We start from the raw sequence: 20,070 nt of genomic DNA, 5'->3' as shown, positions 1-20,070 counted from the left end.
CTCAGTTATTCATATGGTCACTCACTCACTCACTAGTTTATTCGCTAACTCATTTACCAAATTCATTCATCCACTTGCTCAATTATTTGGTCACTCACTGGAGGCGCACTGTTATAGGTGAATTTTTTCAGTGGTGATTTTTCCGTGACGGTGAATTTTTCTATCGATAATTTTTTTCAGCGATGATTTTTCTGTCGGTGAATTTTCCTATCGCAAATTGCATGACGGTGAATTTTCCGTAAATCGAGGAAGTATGGTCAGCCTAGTGATAAACATATTGCCTAATGGTCCGAAACTTCAAAAATATTCGCCATATGAATTTCGAAACCGTAGTAGAATTCCTTTTCCTAATTCCTTTCATTTCCCTGAAAATTGAGATTTTAAAATATTCACTATGATATGATCCTAGTTATGATGATGGGAAAAGTAGTTGATCCAATCTTGGAAAAACGTTCATCTTTTTTGGACAATGTCCAAGCGGATGGATAAGACGTAGTACATATTGCGTGCGAAAATGTACTTAAAAAAAGAAAAGAATGGAATCTAAAAAACTGACATTTTACCGAAAGATTCCTATTGACCTACATGAATTATGAAAAAATTTCTACTAGATGGCTCAGGTAAAATAGCATTATGGTCTTGAGCTATGTTATAGCCCGAAACGCCCATTCTTATACGTAGCCATCATCCGACACGACCTTTCAACTTTTTATCTGAACACGAGTCGCAAATTATAGACGACTCTCGTTTATACGGCCATGCATAACTGCGACCGTCCGATTACAACGACCGGTAAGAGTCCTAAATGTTTTTCTATTCATCCTACGTTGTATTTCGTCCAATATAGAGACTCCACAAAGACCATTCAATGCAATAATGAATCCATATTTAGCTCTAGCCTGATTACTTTTTTGCAAGAAATTAACAAAATCCGCGTTTTTCTGTTATCAAAATTGTGTTTCGACCTTACTGTTGATGTCGAAGAATTCGGTACATACAGGGTGTCCCACAAATTCGTAAATCGTTGAAAAATTCGTAAAAATTGAACGAATTGGATTACCGTATTTTCCTTCGTACACAATGTGGGATTATCTGTTATAAAAGTGGTTAAACATTAAAAAAATATGGATTATCTACAGCTGCGGACAGTCTGCAGAACATTATTTTATCAGCCTGAAGAGTATTCTGATAAGTCTGAATGCTAAGGTTTTTGATTTAACTACAAATTTAGTTTCGTATGCAAATAATGCTATTGTTTCCGTAAATAAATTTATTTAATTAGTGTACCAGTGGTGGGATAGTATGCCGCGCGGATTATATATATATACGTTGTTTTTTTTCTCCCTTCAAATTTCGCATGCGGATTATACTCAGGAAGATACGGTATTTTACTGCTGTTTGTGAAACGTTATCCACGAAGGAGGGCTTTTTGAATAGAGAAGAAAAGATAGTTCAATTTATTTTCGATAGAGAGCACTGGTGGGAGTGATTAGACCTGAATCTTTCTTCAATATAATCTGTGTCCGAAACCTTCGTGAGGCTTCAGCCGGCGATTCATGGCTGTTGTATAACAATTTTGGTAATAGAGCTTCATCCACTAGCGTCACCGTCACAATGAGAACTTTATGTACGTGTCAGCAACCGGATAGTTCTGAAATGAGCTGTTAATCGCGCACCCTGTATTTCATAATTATAGGACTGTGATTTTCATATTTCCAGTGATTTGCTTTCGTGGAGCCCCTTCTATTGACGGAAATTTGAACTATTTTTTTCTATACCAAAAAACCCTTTCATGAGAATAAGTTTTTCCCAAATTGCGTTGCATACAGTCGAACTTGGCTAATTCGAAGCTCAAGGGGACAGCTAAGAAAAAAATTCTAATTATCCAATTCATCAATATGATTATACTATATATATAATTTCTCAAAAAAATCGAAAACACCCAAAAATGTTAGAAATGTAATGAATGCTATCATTTATTTATGCTAATTCCCTCCTTGTTGTAACTAGTGTTTGTATGAAACGTAAACGACCACGAAAACTATTTCATTTGTAAAATTTTTAATTTTATTTCTTTCTAATGCTCTTAACAATTACGCAAAATCTTCAAGTTGATTTAACGAGTGAAAACTGCGATTTTCGATCTTTTACAGCGTCATTTTTTCGAACATGTACATAGCTTCTGCAAATGTTGAAATAGGAAACTCTTTTGCACTTTATTATTCTCATATGTTTGTGAAATCTGGGACCCCCATACTCTCTCCAATATAGACACACACAAATTAGAATCCATTCAAAATAAATCCTCTCGCTTCATTTTAAATTGTTGGTCATCCTTCGTCTCCGTTACTGAACTCAAGTGCCAACTCAATTTCCAAAATCCAACCTCTTTCCACCCGTAGACATATCTCTCGATCAACTTTCCTTTTCAAAATCCTTCATGACCATTTTCATAACGGCACTTCCAATTTTCCAACTCCAGCTTCATACTTTTCCAAAAGAATTAACCATTCCCATAAAATTGAAACCCATCTTTTGCATCCACTGATTGTTTCAAATTTAGTTTCTTTCCTCGAACAATAACCAAATGGAAGAACCTCACATCAAACATTATTGATTGTACAACAGTTTCCGATTTCTTTCGTAACGTCAACCGTCTCTGTTAAACTTCACCAACGCATTTCCTTGTATAGGCCTCGGCCAAGCAATATTGTATAAATGGTGCGGATAGTATGCCGTGCTGACTTTATACGTTGGTTTTTTTCTTCAAATTTCGCATGCGGTTTATGCGCCACCGCGGATTATACTCAGGATGATATGGTATTTTAATGCTGTTTGTGAAAAGTTATCCACGAAGGAGGACTTTTGCGTAGAGAAAAAAAAATAGTTCAATTTTTTCGATATATATAGAGAACCCTTGTGGGAGTGAACCTAAATCTTTCTTCAATGTAATCTGTGTCCGAAACGTCACAGACATCATCAAATTCAAATTAGATATAAGTTCACTAGTACCAATTTCTTCTATTTTTATTTGTTACTACTATACTATTTACGAACTGATAGGAACCCTATACTACAGTATCACATGATGTAGATGGCAGCACTGAGAAATCAGGCACAACACTAGGTTCACACTTAGACTGTTCAAGTACACACCACTCACACTTCCGGCACAGCTCACTCGGTAGTAATGGCGATATAACGGAGTTGTGATCGGTTTGAACGAAAGAAAGTATCACTTGTTTTGACATTTTAACCTTCCAGAGAAGAAAGATATAACTTTTAAGCTTTAGTGATTCTATGCTCAGAGTTTCAGTCACCGCCCAATCTGATGATGGAAATTGAAACCCCGTACCCCTTAAGTCTTTACATATGATAATGAATTGAATCATAGAAAAGAGAAGAAGAAAATAGAGAAATAAAAGACTATAGATGTCACCATCAAACGCTAGAGTGAAAATATGAAGTACTGATACCGGTTTGGCATTTTAGAATTTATCGTCGCGTAGGAATTATCAATGAGATAAAAATGACATGGAAAGTGATGAAAATAATTTTTCTTCTGTTGGAATTGTTTGTTCTTCCCACGTCGGAATGCAAATATTTGCATTTTGTTTTTGCTTTTTTTCGTCGCCGGGACTTCCTCCCGCATTCCTACCGCCTCTGTACCGAACTGACAGTCGCGGAAATAAAATATAAATAATAGCTCATACACACACGAGTTCCGGTCAATGCGCGCAGCACGGCCATGACGTCACGGGGCCTGCGCACAGAGGACAGGACACACACACGGGCAGCAGCAGCACTCAAACAAGCCACCACCACAGCCCTTCCGAGCCGGTGATCAATCAATCTATCTATCTACTGCTCTGGAAACTCTGAAAATCGCCATGGAAGCAGCTGTATCTCCACAGAGAGCAACCACACCTACACCTTCCGAGTAAAACAATACATTTTTATCATCAACCCGTTAGAAAAGAGCACAGGCTGTAGAAAAGAGAGAAGAGAAGCTGTGCCGCCGCCACCGCGCCTCGCTTAGCTGTGAAACGTGATTCGCTTATCAAGTGATAAAATAACGCACACCTCGGGAGAGAGAGAGAATGGACTTCATATTGACTTCGCTATTGTCGTACGACTTCCTCGTGTGTACTCTGTGCGTCCTCGTGGTCACATTGCTCACTCTGTTCCTGCTGATGGTGTGCTTGTTGACCGTGGCGATCAGCAACCGGTGAATTGTCGCCATGTCCGATAATTACAGGCCCCGGTCCCCCTGGAGCGGCAGGTCCACCGACGAGCTGTACAAGCCCGAAACACATCCCGTCCGGGACGGTGTGGACGTGTGTTCGGCCAGACAGTACGACAGACTTATTTTCAGGGCACGAGGTATTCTAGTAATTTAATATTCATTGTTTAGCTTGTGTGTTGTGTTGCTGCTTCTCCGATTTGTTTTATATAAGTCTCTTTTAAATCTTTGTGTTGTGTTTTTTCACTCTTTGATGAATATGAAGGATGAGAACACTCGTGAGTGGGACATGTTTACGTAATTGCGGAAGTGTTTCGACAACCGGAAGATGACATTGAATAGTGAACACTTATCAACAAAAAAAAAAAACAAAACTAGATAGTTCCACATGTTCCGGTTTTGTTATTTATTTACATCCGTGTGTTCCATGTGAGACCGATGTAACGTCAATTATCTATTCGTTGAAATTCGATTGTTTTTTTACTCGATTATTTTGAATGTGCCAAGTTTTTATCGTGCATCAGGGGTAGCCAACGCATGGCCCGCGGGCCACATGTGGCCCTTGAAGCTTTTTTGCAGTGGCCACCGATGCAAAGGCGTACATAGTTATGGAAATCACAGAGAAAAAAAAGCCTTAATGAAAAAATGTACCCCAGAGTTGGTGAAAGAAGTAATTTTTCGAAATTATTTTATAAAAACATTTCAGAACTAATGACAAAAATAACTTCAAAATTAATGAGAGAAATAATTTCAGCATTAACATTAGATAAAACTTCCCAAAATTGTTAAATTTTCTCTCTTAATTTTTAATAATTTTATTGAATAAAGAAATTATTTTAGAATTCGCCATTCATGAAAATTCATAATTATTGAAAAATATTCCAAGGATTATTGAAGGAATATACATTAAAAAAATTATTTAGAATTACTTTCAAAAGTAATGAGAAATACTTTGACTAGTAATGAATATTCAGAATATTCATATTTAATGAAAAATTAATTCCATAATTTTAATGAAAATAATATAGTCCTCCCTCCCCCCTCGTTTTTGATGTGGAGCCCTGGGTCCCGTTGAGTCCACCGGATAAGACGCCACAGTATATATCCACAATATGGCTTGTTAGCCCTCGGGATTCGTGGATTTTTTTTTTTTTTTTGGCCCGCAACGTCTGAAAGGAATAAAAGAATTCCACTCACATGGTTCGGAGCGGTGAAGTGACAGCAAAAATATTCAGTTTTTAAAAATTTAAAATTTACAAAATTTCGCAATTTCTAACTGATATTTGATCGGAAATTTTTAGTGAAACAGTCAAACTCGGTTAAAACGACCTCGGTTGTAACGGCACTTCGGCTATAACGCCAATCTGTGGTTTCGGCCGATTCCCATAGAAAATAATTGATTTCGTCGATAAGATTGCAGTGATCTCGGATATAACGACACATTTTTCGTCTCTGTTGTTTCCGTAATCTCTGACCCGGCCAGTAATGAGGGACGTTCCCGTATTTTGCCCTTCCCGACTTTATTTTGTAATAAAATTTCCCGTTTTTTTTTTTAACGAAGCTTTCTTTAGTTCCGTATCTCTACTAGGGGGGGGGGAATTTTCAACGAGTAAATAAATGATTTTCATTCAATCAATAAATGAATGTTCTTCAACCGCTGATCCGTGGGACGGTGCCGGTCCGCAAAACATTTAACCCAATTAACTTTTTTTCCATTCCTCAAGTTATTTCTCCTATTCCTGTATTTATTTTGCTCGTCCGCAAATTATTTCTATTCTTTACGGTGTCCATTTATTTTTTGCTATGGTCCTTACAAATTTCTCCTTTTCTATTTTTTGCCAGTCCACAAATTACTTCTCTAATTTATCTAGCATTTTGCACCACTCCGTAAATTATTTCGCCTATTTATTTCATTTTTGCAGGTTGTGGCAAATTAGCTCCATTATTATTATTATTTTTACCCTATTTCGCAAATTATTTCGCCTATTTATTTTTTTTTTGCCACTCCTCAAATTATTTCGCTTATGTATTTTTTTTTGCCACTCCTCAAATTATTTCTCTTATTTATTGGTTTTTTTTTTTGCCGATCCTCAATTTATTTCTCTTATTGTTTTTTTTGCCGGTCCGCAAATTCTTTCGCCTATTTATTTATTATGTTTTTTCTTTTTGCCGCTCCTCAAATTATTTCTCGTATTTATTGTTTTTTTTGCCGGTCCGCAAATTATTTCGCCTATTTATTTATTATTTTTTTCTTTTTGCCGCTCCTCAAATTATTTCTCGTATTGTTTTTTGCCCGGGGGGGGGGTCCGCAAATTATTTCGCCTATTTATTTATTTATTTTTTTTTTGTTTGCCCGGTTCGCTAAATTATTTCGCTTATTTTTATTTTTTTTTGGCGCTCCTCAAATTATTTCTCATATTTATTGTTTTTTCCCGGTCTGCAAATTATTTCGCCTATTTATTTATATTTTTTTTGCCGCTCCTCAAATTATTTCTCGTATTTATTGTTTTTTTTTTTGCCGGTCCGCAAATTATTTTTTCCTATTCGTTATAACCGAGTTTGAACACAATAGATCCGATCTAATTTTTAGTAAAAGAAATGAAATTATTCGACTTCTACGAAACACACTTTGAGAAATACCGCCTTGAATGTATTTGCATATTACGTACTTCTGATGTGTTCATTTTTCCATGTGCCAAATTCAATAAGAAAAGAACTTTTAATAAATGCTGAAATGTGTTATAGACGGCAAAAATCAGTTTTAATATGGATATTATAGACGCAATTTTTTCTCTATCGGATATAACATAGGCCTATAGTCTCTTGCTACATAAATAAGATTAGCAAGCACGTATGACGCTTCAAGCTTTTGAACCCATGCTCATGTTATACTAAAATTATTCCGAGTTATAATATTCAAAAGTAATTTCAGTGTTATAGTATAAGAGTATAAAACGTGATATCTCTATCTTGAAAACATAAGTAATTATTAATTCAGTTATTTGCCGCAGCTCTGTGATATAGGTCATTCCAATTGTTCAACGTGTCTCAAAATGCGGACCTCGTGAGCTCTGCTATTGAAGTTATACGACTGATGTATGAAAAATAATATACAATGTGTTATTTCGATCGAAAAATTAAAATTCTATTATGTACGACTTAATTATTGTTTCTTTGACATATCTAGAACTGCATTTATAACTATGTTCTTCAACCTTTCAACAACCGCGGACCGGCGGAAATGGAATAATTAATTTGCGGATCGGTAAAAAAAATAGAAATCATTTGAGGATTCGGCAAAAATAGGAGAAATCATTTGCAGACTGGCAAAGAAATGGGAGAAATCATTTGCAGACTGGCAAAGAAATGGGAGAAACAACTTTAGGGCTGGCAGAAAATATATAAATAGGCGAAATAATTTGAGAACCGGCAAGGAAAAAATGCGTGAAATAATTTGCGGACTGGCAAAGATACGTAAAGTGGAGAAATAATTTGTCGACCAGTTAAAAATGGGAAAAATAATTTGCGGACCGATAAAAAAATGGGAGAAATAATTTGCAGACTGTCAAAGCAATGCAGAAATAGGAGAAACAACTTGAGGGCTGGAAAAAAAAATAGAAATAGGAGGAAAAAATTGAGATTCAGTGGAAATACGAGAAATAACTTGCGAACCGGCAGAAAAATTGGAGAAATAATTTACAGACCGGCAAAAAACCGGAGAAATAATTTACAGACCGGCAAAAAACCGGAGAAATTATTGGCAAAACGCCTAAAATTTAGAAATAATATGTGAACCGTCAAGAATACCTGAAGCGAAAAAATAATTTGTGGACCGGCAAAAAGTAGGAGAGTGAGAGAAATAATTTGCAGATTGCAAAGAGAAATACAGAAATATAACAAATAACCTGAAAGCTAGCAATAAATAAATAAATAAACAGGATAAATAATTTACGAATCGGCAAACAACAACGGGAGAAATAATTTGCGGACCGGCAAAAATCCATAAAGTGAGAGAAGTAATTTGCGGACCGGGGAGGGGGGCAAAAAATAAAGAAATGGAAGCATAACTTGCGGATCGGCAAAAATGAAATAAATAGGAGAAATAATTTGCGGACCGGCAAAATATTGGAGAAATAATTCGCAGACTGGCAACGAAATACAGAACTATATCGAGAGCTTATCTAAAATACAGAAATAGGAGAAATAATTTGCGGACTGGCAAAAAAAACAAATTGGGGGAATTATTTATGGACCGGCAGAAAATATAAAAAATGATATTTGCTGATCGCCATGAAATAGAAATGATTTATGGACCGGCAAAAAATGGATGGGAAAAATAATTCGCAGACCCTCTGAATACTAAGACAGAAATGAAAACTAATGTATGAAATGTATTTTATTTTTTTAATAAAATCTAAAATTATATAGCGGCTGCATGAATTGGGTGAAATTTTTCGCGGACTGGCACTGGTCCGTAGACCAGCAGTTGAAGAACACTTAATTGTATAATAACTAATCAATTCTTCTTCCCCTAATACTTATTAAGGTACGATAATATTAGCTTCGCGGGCCACATCTGGCCCACCGGCAATGAGTTAATCATACATCACGTAATGTATGCATACAGATGCGTTCAGTCCTCTTAAATAAAAAAAAAAGTGATAAAATTATTAGGTACACTCGTCATGATTTTTTTCTATTTTCTTATAAATGGACTCTTCCGGTGACTATACTTTCCCCCATTTTGATAGGTTTGACCACGTGGTTCTGTTGGGTAGTGACAACACCTTCTATAATTCAGAATTTTGCTCTAGAAGGTGGTAGTGACGACGCACAATATTCAATTGTGTCTCGCCGTCGACACACAAGACTAGCAGCGCGAGGAAAGTAAACTTGACATCGTTTCGGAACAGGTGAAGTCCTCCTAACGATTGTCTCTTCTAGTTTTTTCTACATTATTATTATTCTATTAGTCTTCTCACCCGAGTCGTGATCAGCACACGAGACGAAACGGACATGAGTTCTCTCTCCTACTTTTTAACGCACTTGGAAGTGTTCCAATGTTGTGGCCCACATTGCTTCTGCTTCGATCAAATTATCGAATGAAGGGATGATTGACGTATTGTAATTTGGGGTGAAACACGGGGCTCGGTATGAATTATTACAGGAGTATTAAAGATCGACTTTCACGTATATTTATTCTTGCACTAACCTTTTTTGAATGAGTTTTCACATGAGATTTCAGTTGTTTTCCCCTCCCGACTATATGGGTGGAGATACGGGGGCAGCATTGCCCTCCATACACCCCAACGTCGATGACGGAGCCGGTATAAGCATACAGTAGTCTCATTTATCCAACCTTCGCTTATCTAACATTCTGTATTATCCGACGTCCCACGGGAAAAAAAATAGATTAAGCACCAACTGTCGAGCCTCTCAGAATTTCACATAACGACGGAGTAAAGGCTCTAGAAACTGCAATTAAACACATTGAGTAGCAAGAAAAGCTACAGGAATCGACATAATAATGCTGTAAATATTGCGAGACTTGGCAGCGAAGAAACGGCACTCGTTCAGGAAAGCAGACTACGATCAAAAATTTCATCAAATCATCACAGGACTGAATTTTTTTTAAGCACTGTATTTAACTTCAGAATATTCTGTAACTCCAAGTTAATTTTTTCTATTATTCTGTTGTAGAACATGATTATTAGGTTCGTAATGTGTATAATAATAACATAGTTTGACGTTTAATGGGCTTTCTCTTAAAACCTCCCTATTATCCGACATTCTGCCGGCCCGTTTATGTCGGATATATAAACTGGCATCATCATCATCATAGTGATTGTCTCAATCTCGTTTGGGGGAAATACCTTTTTATCTATATTCTTCCCTCGGATCGAACCTGGCAGGCCGCAACTAGGGGGGAGCAGGTGTGGTCATCGGCGCTGAACCAGAAGGGGGCGCCGAATTCACCCTTTAACTGCTTCTTCTACATTACAATGAACATCAAAATGCCGGCTTGCCCAGGTGACAAAATATCTAGTAGCGGCCCTGGAACCTGGTACCGCTGATGGACACCTTCACGGTGGAAGACGTGCACCTTACCACCACGCCACTCGGGCTATAAGAATGTCCCATAAAATGGGACAGGAATGTCCCATAAAATGGGAGTCATAGGTCACCCTATATGTACAAATTTCTGTCCCGCGAGCGACAGAAATACCGCATATCGGGTCCTCGAACTGAAAGGCTTGGGCACCTCTGGTTAAGAGGTTAAGCTTGGATAATAGTTGCCATATGGGTGGTTTTTTTTCTTATAATACATAGGCATTGGCGGTGTTCGAGACTCGAAAAAGTTTGAAGCCCCCCCTTGAATATTCCTCATCACTAAATGTTTAGTCGGATCTCATTAAAGTAGAATCTGACACAATGATGTAATTTGCATAGGATATGAAATTATAATAATAGTGTTTTAGCAATTTTTTTAATTTTGTGCATGAAACTGATCAGTAATAAGCGGTAATCAATACCTTCCAAAAATGGCGTCGAGGAAATTCTCTAGTAAATAATTATCAACTGGAGAATTTTTCCTTTAAGGCATTTTTTAATACCGTAGTTTCTCTTGAGCCTGTTCAGTAACCGACCTTTCCTTTGTATTTTGAAATGACCTTGAAAGATAGGAATAAAAATGTGCGAAAGTTTTTTGCTGTTGGACATTTTTTGAACGTGAAAAGAACAAGCGGCGTCTTCAAAGTGAAAATAAACCCAAACGAAATTTATATTTCGAAATAGAAAACATAACAAAACGCAACTGATAACACGTGGATATAAAAATAAAACAGATAAGAAAGAGATTATGAGTTTCTATTTTTTCTGGCAGCATCACAATTGCAAAAGTTGGAGAAAATAATCCCCCTTTTAAAAACAAAACTACATCAACGGAGTAAATAAAGTTTCGGAACATAAATTTTAGAATAATAAAAATCTGTCGTAAAAATATATATAAGTAAGATAACTTTATCAAAGGATTTTCTTCCAATCCAATGGAAGAGTGATTTTAAAATTTTATTATCGCTATATCTGTTACGATGAATGTCTCAAGTATAGACTCTTCGCGAGATGATCGGCAAATGGTCGGTCAACCTTACCGAAGTGATCGGTGTCAGAAATCTTGGAAATGTATATCATTAATAGAGATACGTAAATTTCGCAAAAAAAAAGTTTACAAATCCTCAAATTTCGCATTTATTCGCAGAAATGGGAAATACATTAATTTACAAGTTAAGAATTTTGCATTCATTCGCAAAAAAAAAAGTTATAATAAAAAAATTTCATTCATTCACAAAAATATTTTTCGAAACCAAAAATTTCGTATCCATCCGTAAAAAAAAAATTCAAATCAAAAATTTTTATTCATTCGCAAAAGTAATTTCAAATAAAAAATTTTGCATTCATTTGCAAAAAAAATTCAAATCAGAAAAAAAAGAACTTTTGCATTCATTCACAAAAATATTTCTCAAATCAAAAATTTTCATTCATCCGCAAAAATATTTTAAAAAACAAAAATTTCGCATTCACCAATTAAAAAAAAAATTCCCAAATTAAAAATTTTGCATTCATTTTCAAAAAAATTCAAATAAACGATTTTGCATTCATTCTCATGGAAAATTTAAAATCAAAAATCTTGCATTCGCGAAAGAAATTTCGTTTTCATCCTCAAAAATATTTTTTCAAATAAAAATTTTGAATTCATTCGCAAAAACGAACTAAACTAACGAGACTTTTTTTTTGTAGGTTAATTAGGTTACCAAGTATTGAAGTACCGTACTTAGTTAGTTGAAAGATCTAGAATTCAGGTTCTCTCAGAAAAATTAATACATACCAATTTTCGCTTCAAAAGTGTGAATTATAAAGATTTTACGCGCGGAAAGGTGGCAAAAATCAAAATTTTCATCAAAAACGACAGATTGCGCATTTATCGCATCTATTTCGTTAATACGAAACCTACCATCATTCATGACCGATATATCGGTCTCGCAATTTGCAGGCGTGCAACTCGCCTGATTCTTTCAAGCAAACATATCGGATATACTTTAATGTCACTTGCTAAATAGTGAAGCAATGCATTGCCACCATTGTTGAAGATGTTGACCCCCCCCCCCCCCCCCCCCGGTTCGTCTTTAATAGAGATTCGTGGTCATGGCGGCCAAAAATCACGAATCTCGCGACGGAAAAAATAAACCAAATGGGAGGAGCATAAATCAAATGATTCTTCTTCTTTTGGGAATTGTTGTTATTTCTCTGGTCATGTTATTTCTGGAATTGTTATCGATACTACCTCCATTCATTTTCGACATGCCTGAATTCAAAACCCATGGAAGTCCTCCTAAGCAGTCATTCAGAATTGTGTAATTGCAGGTTACTCGTAAGTTACAAGTTACTCGTAATTGCACAGGTTCCGGTCTGATTAATCTGTAATTAATGCGATGCGATGAAAATAACCAATTTTTAAAAAAAAAAAAAAACAAGGAGATGGGTTGGAATTTTTTTTTCTAGGAAAGTTATCAAGATAAAAAGCTGAAGGCTATTTGAATTTGAAGTTTTCTTCTTGTTAAGTCTATAATTTTGAATCATCCCTGGAATCATCCCCTAATCATCCATGGATGTGACTTCTTCTTAACCAGACATGCACCTCGTCCATATTCCTCTGCGGAATTTCTAACGAATCGGTACATGTTGGAATTGTGTGTATGTGTAGTGAACCTGACGTGAAGTTTGTTTCTGATGGATGTGACTGTTCGTCTTGCTGCCTCACACCCGATTGTCCAATGTCAGTGACACCTTAACGGCAAGAGAACATCGGTTTTATTAATTTAAAATAATATTTTTTCCCTTTAATGAAAACACTTGATCCCCCCCCCCCTCCGAAGGTTCGCGTTTCCAAACCCAAATCAGAAAAGAAATATTTCATTTATTTCAGTATTTATGCCTTTCAGACCCTGGTGCCACAAATGTGTGGTCTCTCACTACTACTGCTTAACCGTGCATGCACCTCGTACACATTCGTCTACGGAATTTCTAACGGACTGGTAAATGCCGGATGCCGGAATGTGTGTTGTGAACCTCACGCGAACTGTAATGTTTGTTATTTGTCGTGCTGCCATCTGCCGTCAATGTTTGTAACCATGAGTGAAGTGTAATGATTGATTAATTGCACCGTTGTAGACCTGTTGCTCTCTGTGGGCGAACGGGAAGATCGGCTCGAAGTTGGGAATGTGGATTCCCACTGTAGACTTCATGGAGTTAACTCTGACTTAAATGATTGTGTGTAAGTTTTGAGTTAGAAATATGGTTAATGAGAGTCATGGAGGCTTTCATCAGAGGGCAATGTCTAAGGTTGAACTTCCGGGGGATTTTTAAGATGACTTCCAGGGGAGAAAATACCTTCGGGTAAAAAAGTGACTTATCACACAGAATTTTACTATAAAACTCTGGAAAAATTGTATGTGAAGATGAACATACCCTGCATGCATCATCTTGGCTGAAAAAACTTCAATGGAAAGAGTTATTTAACAAAAGAAATTTGCTGACATTTATGTTTTTCATGCATTTTCTGACTATCAAATATTCAAAAATATTTTAAAATTAAAAAAAAAATGAATGCTTGGGTCTGAAAGGGATATATATGCCATAAATTTAATTTTTTTTAACAATTTTTTTTTTAAATCACACATTATTTATGGTGAACAATTTTTTTTTCCTTCCATAAACATGTAGAACTTTTCTTTTTCTTCCATGAATGTTCTTGGTTGATATCTTCAGACTCAAAGATAAGAGGGAGAAATTGGAAAAAAAGTAAAAAGAATAAAATGCGTATCAATTCTCCAATCTGAATTCGGTCGACAAAAAGATCGGCAGAGGCCCGATCACAATATTCCCTCAGTTGCACACCGTGCGTGAAGCCGCATATGTAATCAAGTGTATATTTTATATTAAATGATATGCACAGGGTGATGATAAAATAACTTTGCGGACATACGAGCCCCTAGCTGCCGCAAATATCGGCGCATGCGAATGAAGTTCGAGGTATAGGTGTTTCTCAGAGTATTTTTAGGCACCTTTTTTTAAAATTGGCCCGTTTCACTTCTACTACTTGTATTTAGAGAAAGATGTACTGTCCAATCATGGGCAAAGATACGGGGGAGGGGCGCCCCCCGTGTCGAAGGTGGACTCGATTGATCTAATGTATATATGAATTGACATCATCATCGTGCCCCCCAGACTCTTCCAAGTCTATCTCCGCCTACGTGTCCAATACAAGATATACAGAAAAACTGGCTAATTTGTATAGATACTGATTTTTTTTTTAAATTTTCCATCGCAGCCCTTACAATGGGACTCGAACACGGGTCGATCAAATGCCGGTTGAGTGCTCTACCATCTAAACTATAATGACATACACAATATCTAACCAATGGATCGTATATATATATATGCTGAATCGACCGGCATTCGAGGGACCCGAGTTCGAGTCCCGGTAAGGGCAGAGATGAAAATTTTCCCAAAAAAAATCAGCATCTCTAGAAAATTTACCAGTTTTTCTGCATATCTTGTACTCTTACGACTTGGCCATACATGGACCTCGTACATATTCCTCTGCGGAATTTCTACCGGAATGGTGCATGTCGGAAAGGATTGTGTGTGCGGATATATGCGTGGCGCTAGCGTACTTATGCTGTCAGAGTTGCTTGTTCCTCCATTTGACATCGGTGCCGCCATCTGTGTTCTATATTTTGAAACGACGATGGTAAATGCTTGAATTTTTTATTTTCTGTAAGTATCACGTTGAACGTCTGCCGCTTTGTGCAGAGACCCGTTTCTGTGCCGCTCCGTATATTCTAGGGAGGAAAAAAAAAGCGCGCTCACAATGTGTTGCAGGGAGGCATCATTATAGTAATGAGATGCAATGGAAGATAATGGAAGTCCTGATAGTCAATACTTAGGATATGCGATTCCAGCGCGAGACGTTTTGCTTCATCATTATCGGTAAATTGTTTCGAACACACAAAAATTCTTTAATTAGAAGGCTGCGGAAAAAGTCTTAATTAGTTCTCGCAAATGAAGGAGTGACGTATGCAAGTATGGTTGTCCCAATAGTGGAGTGGTGGTGGGATGGGGGAAATTGCCGAATTTTCAGAGCGGGAAGAAGTTTGGCAATTATGGAATCTGCCCAAATGACTATTTCGCTTGTTGTAGACGCGAATATTTGCACCTGTTCGCTTTGTTTGGGGTAACCCCGATACCATTAACAAGCGATGGAAAAGCGGCGAACGTGCTGCACCAAAAAAATCGTGAGACGCGTGACCGATGCCATAAGTCTTTCTTTTAATTTCTCCCGCACACAATCAAATACCTTCCCTCTAAAAAAAGTTTTCGCGAGCCAAACCAAATTAAAAATACACCTTTTCGTTCGGTTACGGTGAAAATCATTCTACGATCCGTTTTCATCGAGGATCGTTAGCAGCGATTTCGCACAGCAGCACCATGACGACGAGCTGCATGGAAGGATGGAGGACCCTGAGGTGCTTCCCGCCTACTGTTAAGCATCAGGTGCGACTTTGCCTTTGCTACGATGTCCCAGAAGTCGATCATTTGACCCGTAAGTACCTTCCCTCATTGATCTTCTATTTCTTCTCATGACCCAATTAGCCCCCCCCCCCCTCACTTTTTTGTACATCGATGATGATGTCGACATCTTCGACGTGATTTGATAAGGATCCTTCGAAAACGCACAATGAGATAATTACAGTATAGCATGAGCAACTGTAAATCACCTGAATCTTTCCTCGTTAATGTTGTTTTTCGAATCCGAATGAAATTTGAGGTCCTTTTTGGGGGGGTTTTTGCAGCATGCTTAGTTTGTTTTGGAGCAGAGGTCTTCAACCTTTTTCTAGTTGCGACCACTGACTGTAATACCCATCATCAAAAGAGGAGCATTCTTTACGGCAAGTTTGACATACGAATGCATGAAATCAGGATGAGATTTCAGTCCTTCAATGTGCAATTTGTATAAGGTGTTTACTTGGGACGTTGATCAAGAGTGCTCGCGAGCACAAAATCGGACACGAGAATCGAGCACTCTACGTGCTTCGGGGAGCACCGTGATGCTCGCGAGCAACGAATTGAACACGCCTGTTTTAGAGGAATTGGCTTTCGGCGTTGGAGGTTGGGGTTGACAGACAATCATCTCTTTGTATATGGTAATTAAAGATCATGCTGCGCTAATGTCTTAAAATAGATCGTACTGTCTTGAAGTTTTCCCTTTAAGAAGAATCTCCCTGTTGGAAAATAGGCTGAAATAGAGAATATTGAATGTTCCGTACAATCTAGTCTGTACGTGCAAGACAATTGGTACCGTATTTTCCTGCGGATAATACGTTGAAAAAAGTCTTTGATGCGGATTATCTGTGTCTTTCTGCAGCTATTTTTCCTAGTAAATTGCAATAGAAATAAATATTTCGAAAATTAATTTGTAAAAAATTCACACATGACGCAACTTTCAAAAATAACCTGCCGTGATGTTTACTTCCTTATTCAGAAGACAGATGGCAGCACTTCTTAAACACATATAGCAAACATTTGTCAGAAATCACGTTAGGAACGCATACACGCACTTTCCAACATGTACGAATTCTTTAGAAGTTCCGCAGTGGAATGTTTACGAGTTGCATGTACGGTGCATTAGTGGTAGTAGTGTGTGTTGCGCAACGATGCCATCAGGTTTATTTGATTCGAATAAAATTATGCAGTTCATCGAATACTTGATTCTCATCACAGCTGGTAGAGCTGCATAGCGTCATCAAGTTTTGGCGGTCGGCCATTATGTCTTCTCTTCTAAAAGCAACATGGTGACAGACCATGAATATGCGATGTAGGAGCTCCGATGCTTTCGGTTTTAATCGTGGGTGTCCGCATGGGGTTAATCCTACTACAACCTACACTGTTATTCGTAGAAGGCCGGCATTACACTATAAAAGTTTGATAAATGTACTTTTATAAATATTGAAAAATGCAACCAATAAGAGCATTAGTAACATTGTAGCAAATGCAATCGATCACCTTATTGGTTGTATTCTTCGAGTTTTATAAATGAACTTTTATGAAGCTTTTGTGATGTAATTCCAGCCGAATGCTTGAACCCGGGACCATTTTTCTGCGAATCATATTCCTCTTTTTGAAGAAGAATTCTCGCCGTTTTTATCATGGAGGAAATGCAACAGAATATGGAGAGAAATCTTTTCCTCTCTCTGTCTCCACGAAACGCATCTACATTGTTATCATATATAATGATGAATCATGATCTGTTTTTAGAGATTTCTTGAGCTCAGAGACCGACCATTTTGATGTCGAAATTGTCATCAGTCGGCTCTTTTTTTTTTTCTTTTCCTCTTTGTTCTCGTGTGAAAAAGAAGTAAAATGTAGAATTTTTTATTCCAAGTGAAAAAAAGATGACAAGAATGAAAACGAGGCGGTGTGTGATAAGAGGCGAGATTTATGTCTGATGACGCGGAAAACTTATAATAAATAAAACATCGCATGTGTTTCACCGTGAATAGCGCTGAGACCAGGCCCGTCATTTAGGGGGGGGGGGGCAGTTGCTTCCCCGGCTTTTGAAAATACACTAAAAATGGTGTATAGTATATATATTTACAAATATATATATATACATGCATTGAGTACATGTGCTTTGCCCCCCCCCCCCCCCCGGAAAAAGTTGAAATGACGGCTTTGGCTGAGACTCACCGTAAACATGACCTATACTTACAGCTCCATCTACATTTTTGCTGTTTGGGACATTCTAATAAATTTGATGTTATTGTGGTAATAGTACATGCTGTAAATGTGTTATGGCAAATGTGATAAATCCGGTTTATTATACATAATAACCAGTTATTATGCATAATTGCCGAGCATTTTGCTAAGTTTGATAAATTTTTCTAAATTAATCACTTTTTGACGGCAATTATGCATAATACTCAAGTGTCGTGCCGTTGGTAAACAATATAAATCGTGGTATATACTATACATGATAATTTGTACATGTACTGCATGCTTATATCGGGGTACGATCGAAAAACTTGTTATCATTATATCGGGGTCCAACTATATTCATTACACATACTAGACTCATTTGGAATTTTTTTCGTATTTATCAGATTCACCAATTACACTAGGGTACTATGCGTAATCATAGATAAAGGTGATAAATTTCAAGTCAAATTTACCAACGACACTTGTTATTATGCATAATCTCCAATAAAAGTGATAATTGTTTTTAGTATTTATCAAATCCTCTAGCGACGCTTGGTTATTATGCATATTCGCCGGTAAAAACCATAAATTTATCAAACTCACCAAGACGATTGGTAAGTATGCATAATAACCAGTTAGTTGTATAGTAACCGATATATCACATTTACCTTAACATAAGAAAGATGTTTATTGTCTAACATATTATGTGTATTCCGAATATTACGAATAATTGAATTGAAGATGGTTTTTTTTAATGCTGATATTGGGGCAGACAATTCAGATGGCGGACTACACGTGACTCCCGTGATTGGGGGATTCCCAAGTCGTGACTATAATATTACATGCAAAAAAAAAGACCTTGGTCATAATAGAATTTTGCCATCGGAATTCATTATCGAGAATAGTCTCAGTCCAAAAAAAATTGATTCATTCATTATTCAACGGATGTCTTATCACGAAATCGCCTAATCGTCATAATATTGTACGAAGTCGATTCCGATACGTACCACGAAATACTTGTCTGGAATAATTATCATAAGACAATCGTAGAGTGCAGTATATGGATTCAACTTTGATGAGTGATATTCTATCTTCTTGTCTCTGACACGTTTCTCCTCCCAAAAAAAAGGTGCCGCTCTCGGGATGGCCCACCGGTCATGTCCGGTGCACAAAATCCAACAGGTCTATAACTGAATAGCCGATCATAACATCTGAGGCGAATTGCTTGTCAAGTACAAGTACAGTAAAACCCCTCTTAACGGACACAGATGCGGTCACCCCTCTTTTACGGCAAATTTATATGTTCCCTTTGCATAATACAAGTATGCATTTCAAGCCCTCTTTTACGGACGAATTTTTTTTGTCCACCGGTGACCGCAAAAGAGAGGTTTCATTGTACTTCCACTGATAAAACCATCGTCTTAATCCGTCTTCCAAACATTTTATCCCTACAGCGGGAAAACGTTTTTTTTTTCCCGCCTCCTTCACAGAAATTCTTTTCCCATCATTCGACTTCACAGAAATTTTTTTTTTCATTACCCACACACTTTACAGAAATGTTTTCCACTCTGTCCTTCATGGATAAACTTTTTCCCATACCCGATTTCACAGAAAAAAATTGTTTCTGTCGCCTCCTTCACAGGAAACTTTTCCCCCATTTTTTTTCCCATCGCCTCCTTCAAAAAAAAAAATTCCCATCGCCCCAATTCACAGAAAATTTTTTTCCCATCACCCGATTTTAGAAAAAAAGCCCGACTTAGAAAAAATTTTTCTATTGTTCTTTTAATTCACAGAAAAAAACTTTTTCCCCCACTACACAGAAATAATTTTTTCCCATCGCCCCAATTCACAGAAATTTTTTACCCATCGTCTCACTTTAAGAAATACTGTATGTATATGTCTTGACTCAACGCCCCCTTCAGAAAAAAAATTTTCCCACCTCCCTCCTTCACGGAAAAAAGGTTATTCCATCACACACCAATTCACAGAAATTTTTTTTTTCCATCGGACTC

The 20,070-nt window shown here is 37.1% G+C and overlaps 1 protein-coding gene across 3 annotated transcripts in view; it reads left to right on the top strand.

Moving 5' to 3' along the window:
• Positions 1 to 20,070, top strand: part of Msp300 (Muscle-specific protein 300 kDa) — a 326,596-nt gene that overhangs the window by 41,248 nt on the left and 265,278 nt on the right. Inside the window, exon 1 of one of the 3 annotated variants that reach the window (XM_089245633.1) lies at positions 3,806 to 4,383. The exons of the other annotated variants lie outside the window; for them this stretch is intronic. Within the exon in view, the coding sequence (XP_089101759.1) occupies positions 4,242 to 4,383 (142 nt within the window). The 5' untranslated portion in view covers positions 3,806 to 4,241. Of the gene's footprint in view, positions 1 to 3,805; positions 4,384 to 20,070 lie in introns of those variants that run through there. 3 annotated transcript variants of the gene reach the window in all.

This window comes from Pholcus phalangioides, unplaced genomic scaffold (genome assembly GCF_987345545.1).
Source record: "Pholcus phalangioides strain wild (caught in Gottingen) unplaced genomic scaffold, Ppha-v1.0 ptg000003l_1, whole genome shotgun sequence".
In the NCBI taxonomy this organism is placed as follows: Eukaryota; Metazoa; Arthropoda; class Arachnida; order Araneae; family Pholcidae; genus Pholcus; species Pholcus phalangioides.
This window is presented reverse-complemented; position numbering and strand designations above follow the sequence as displayed.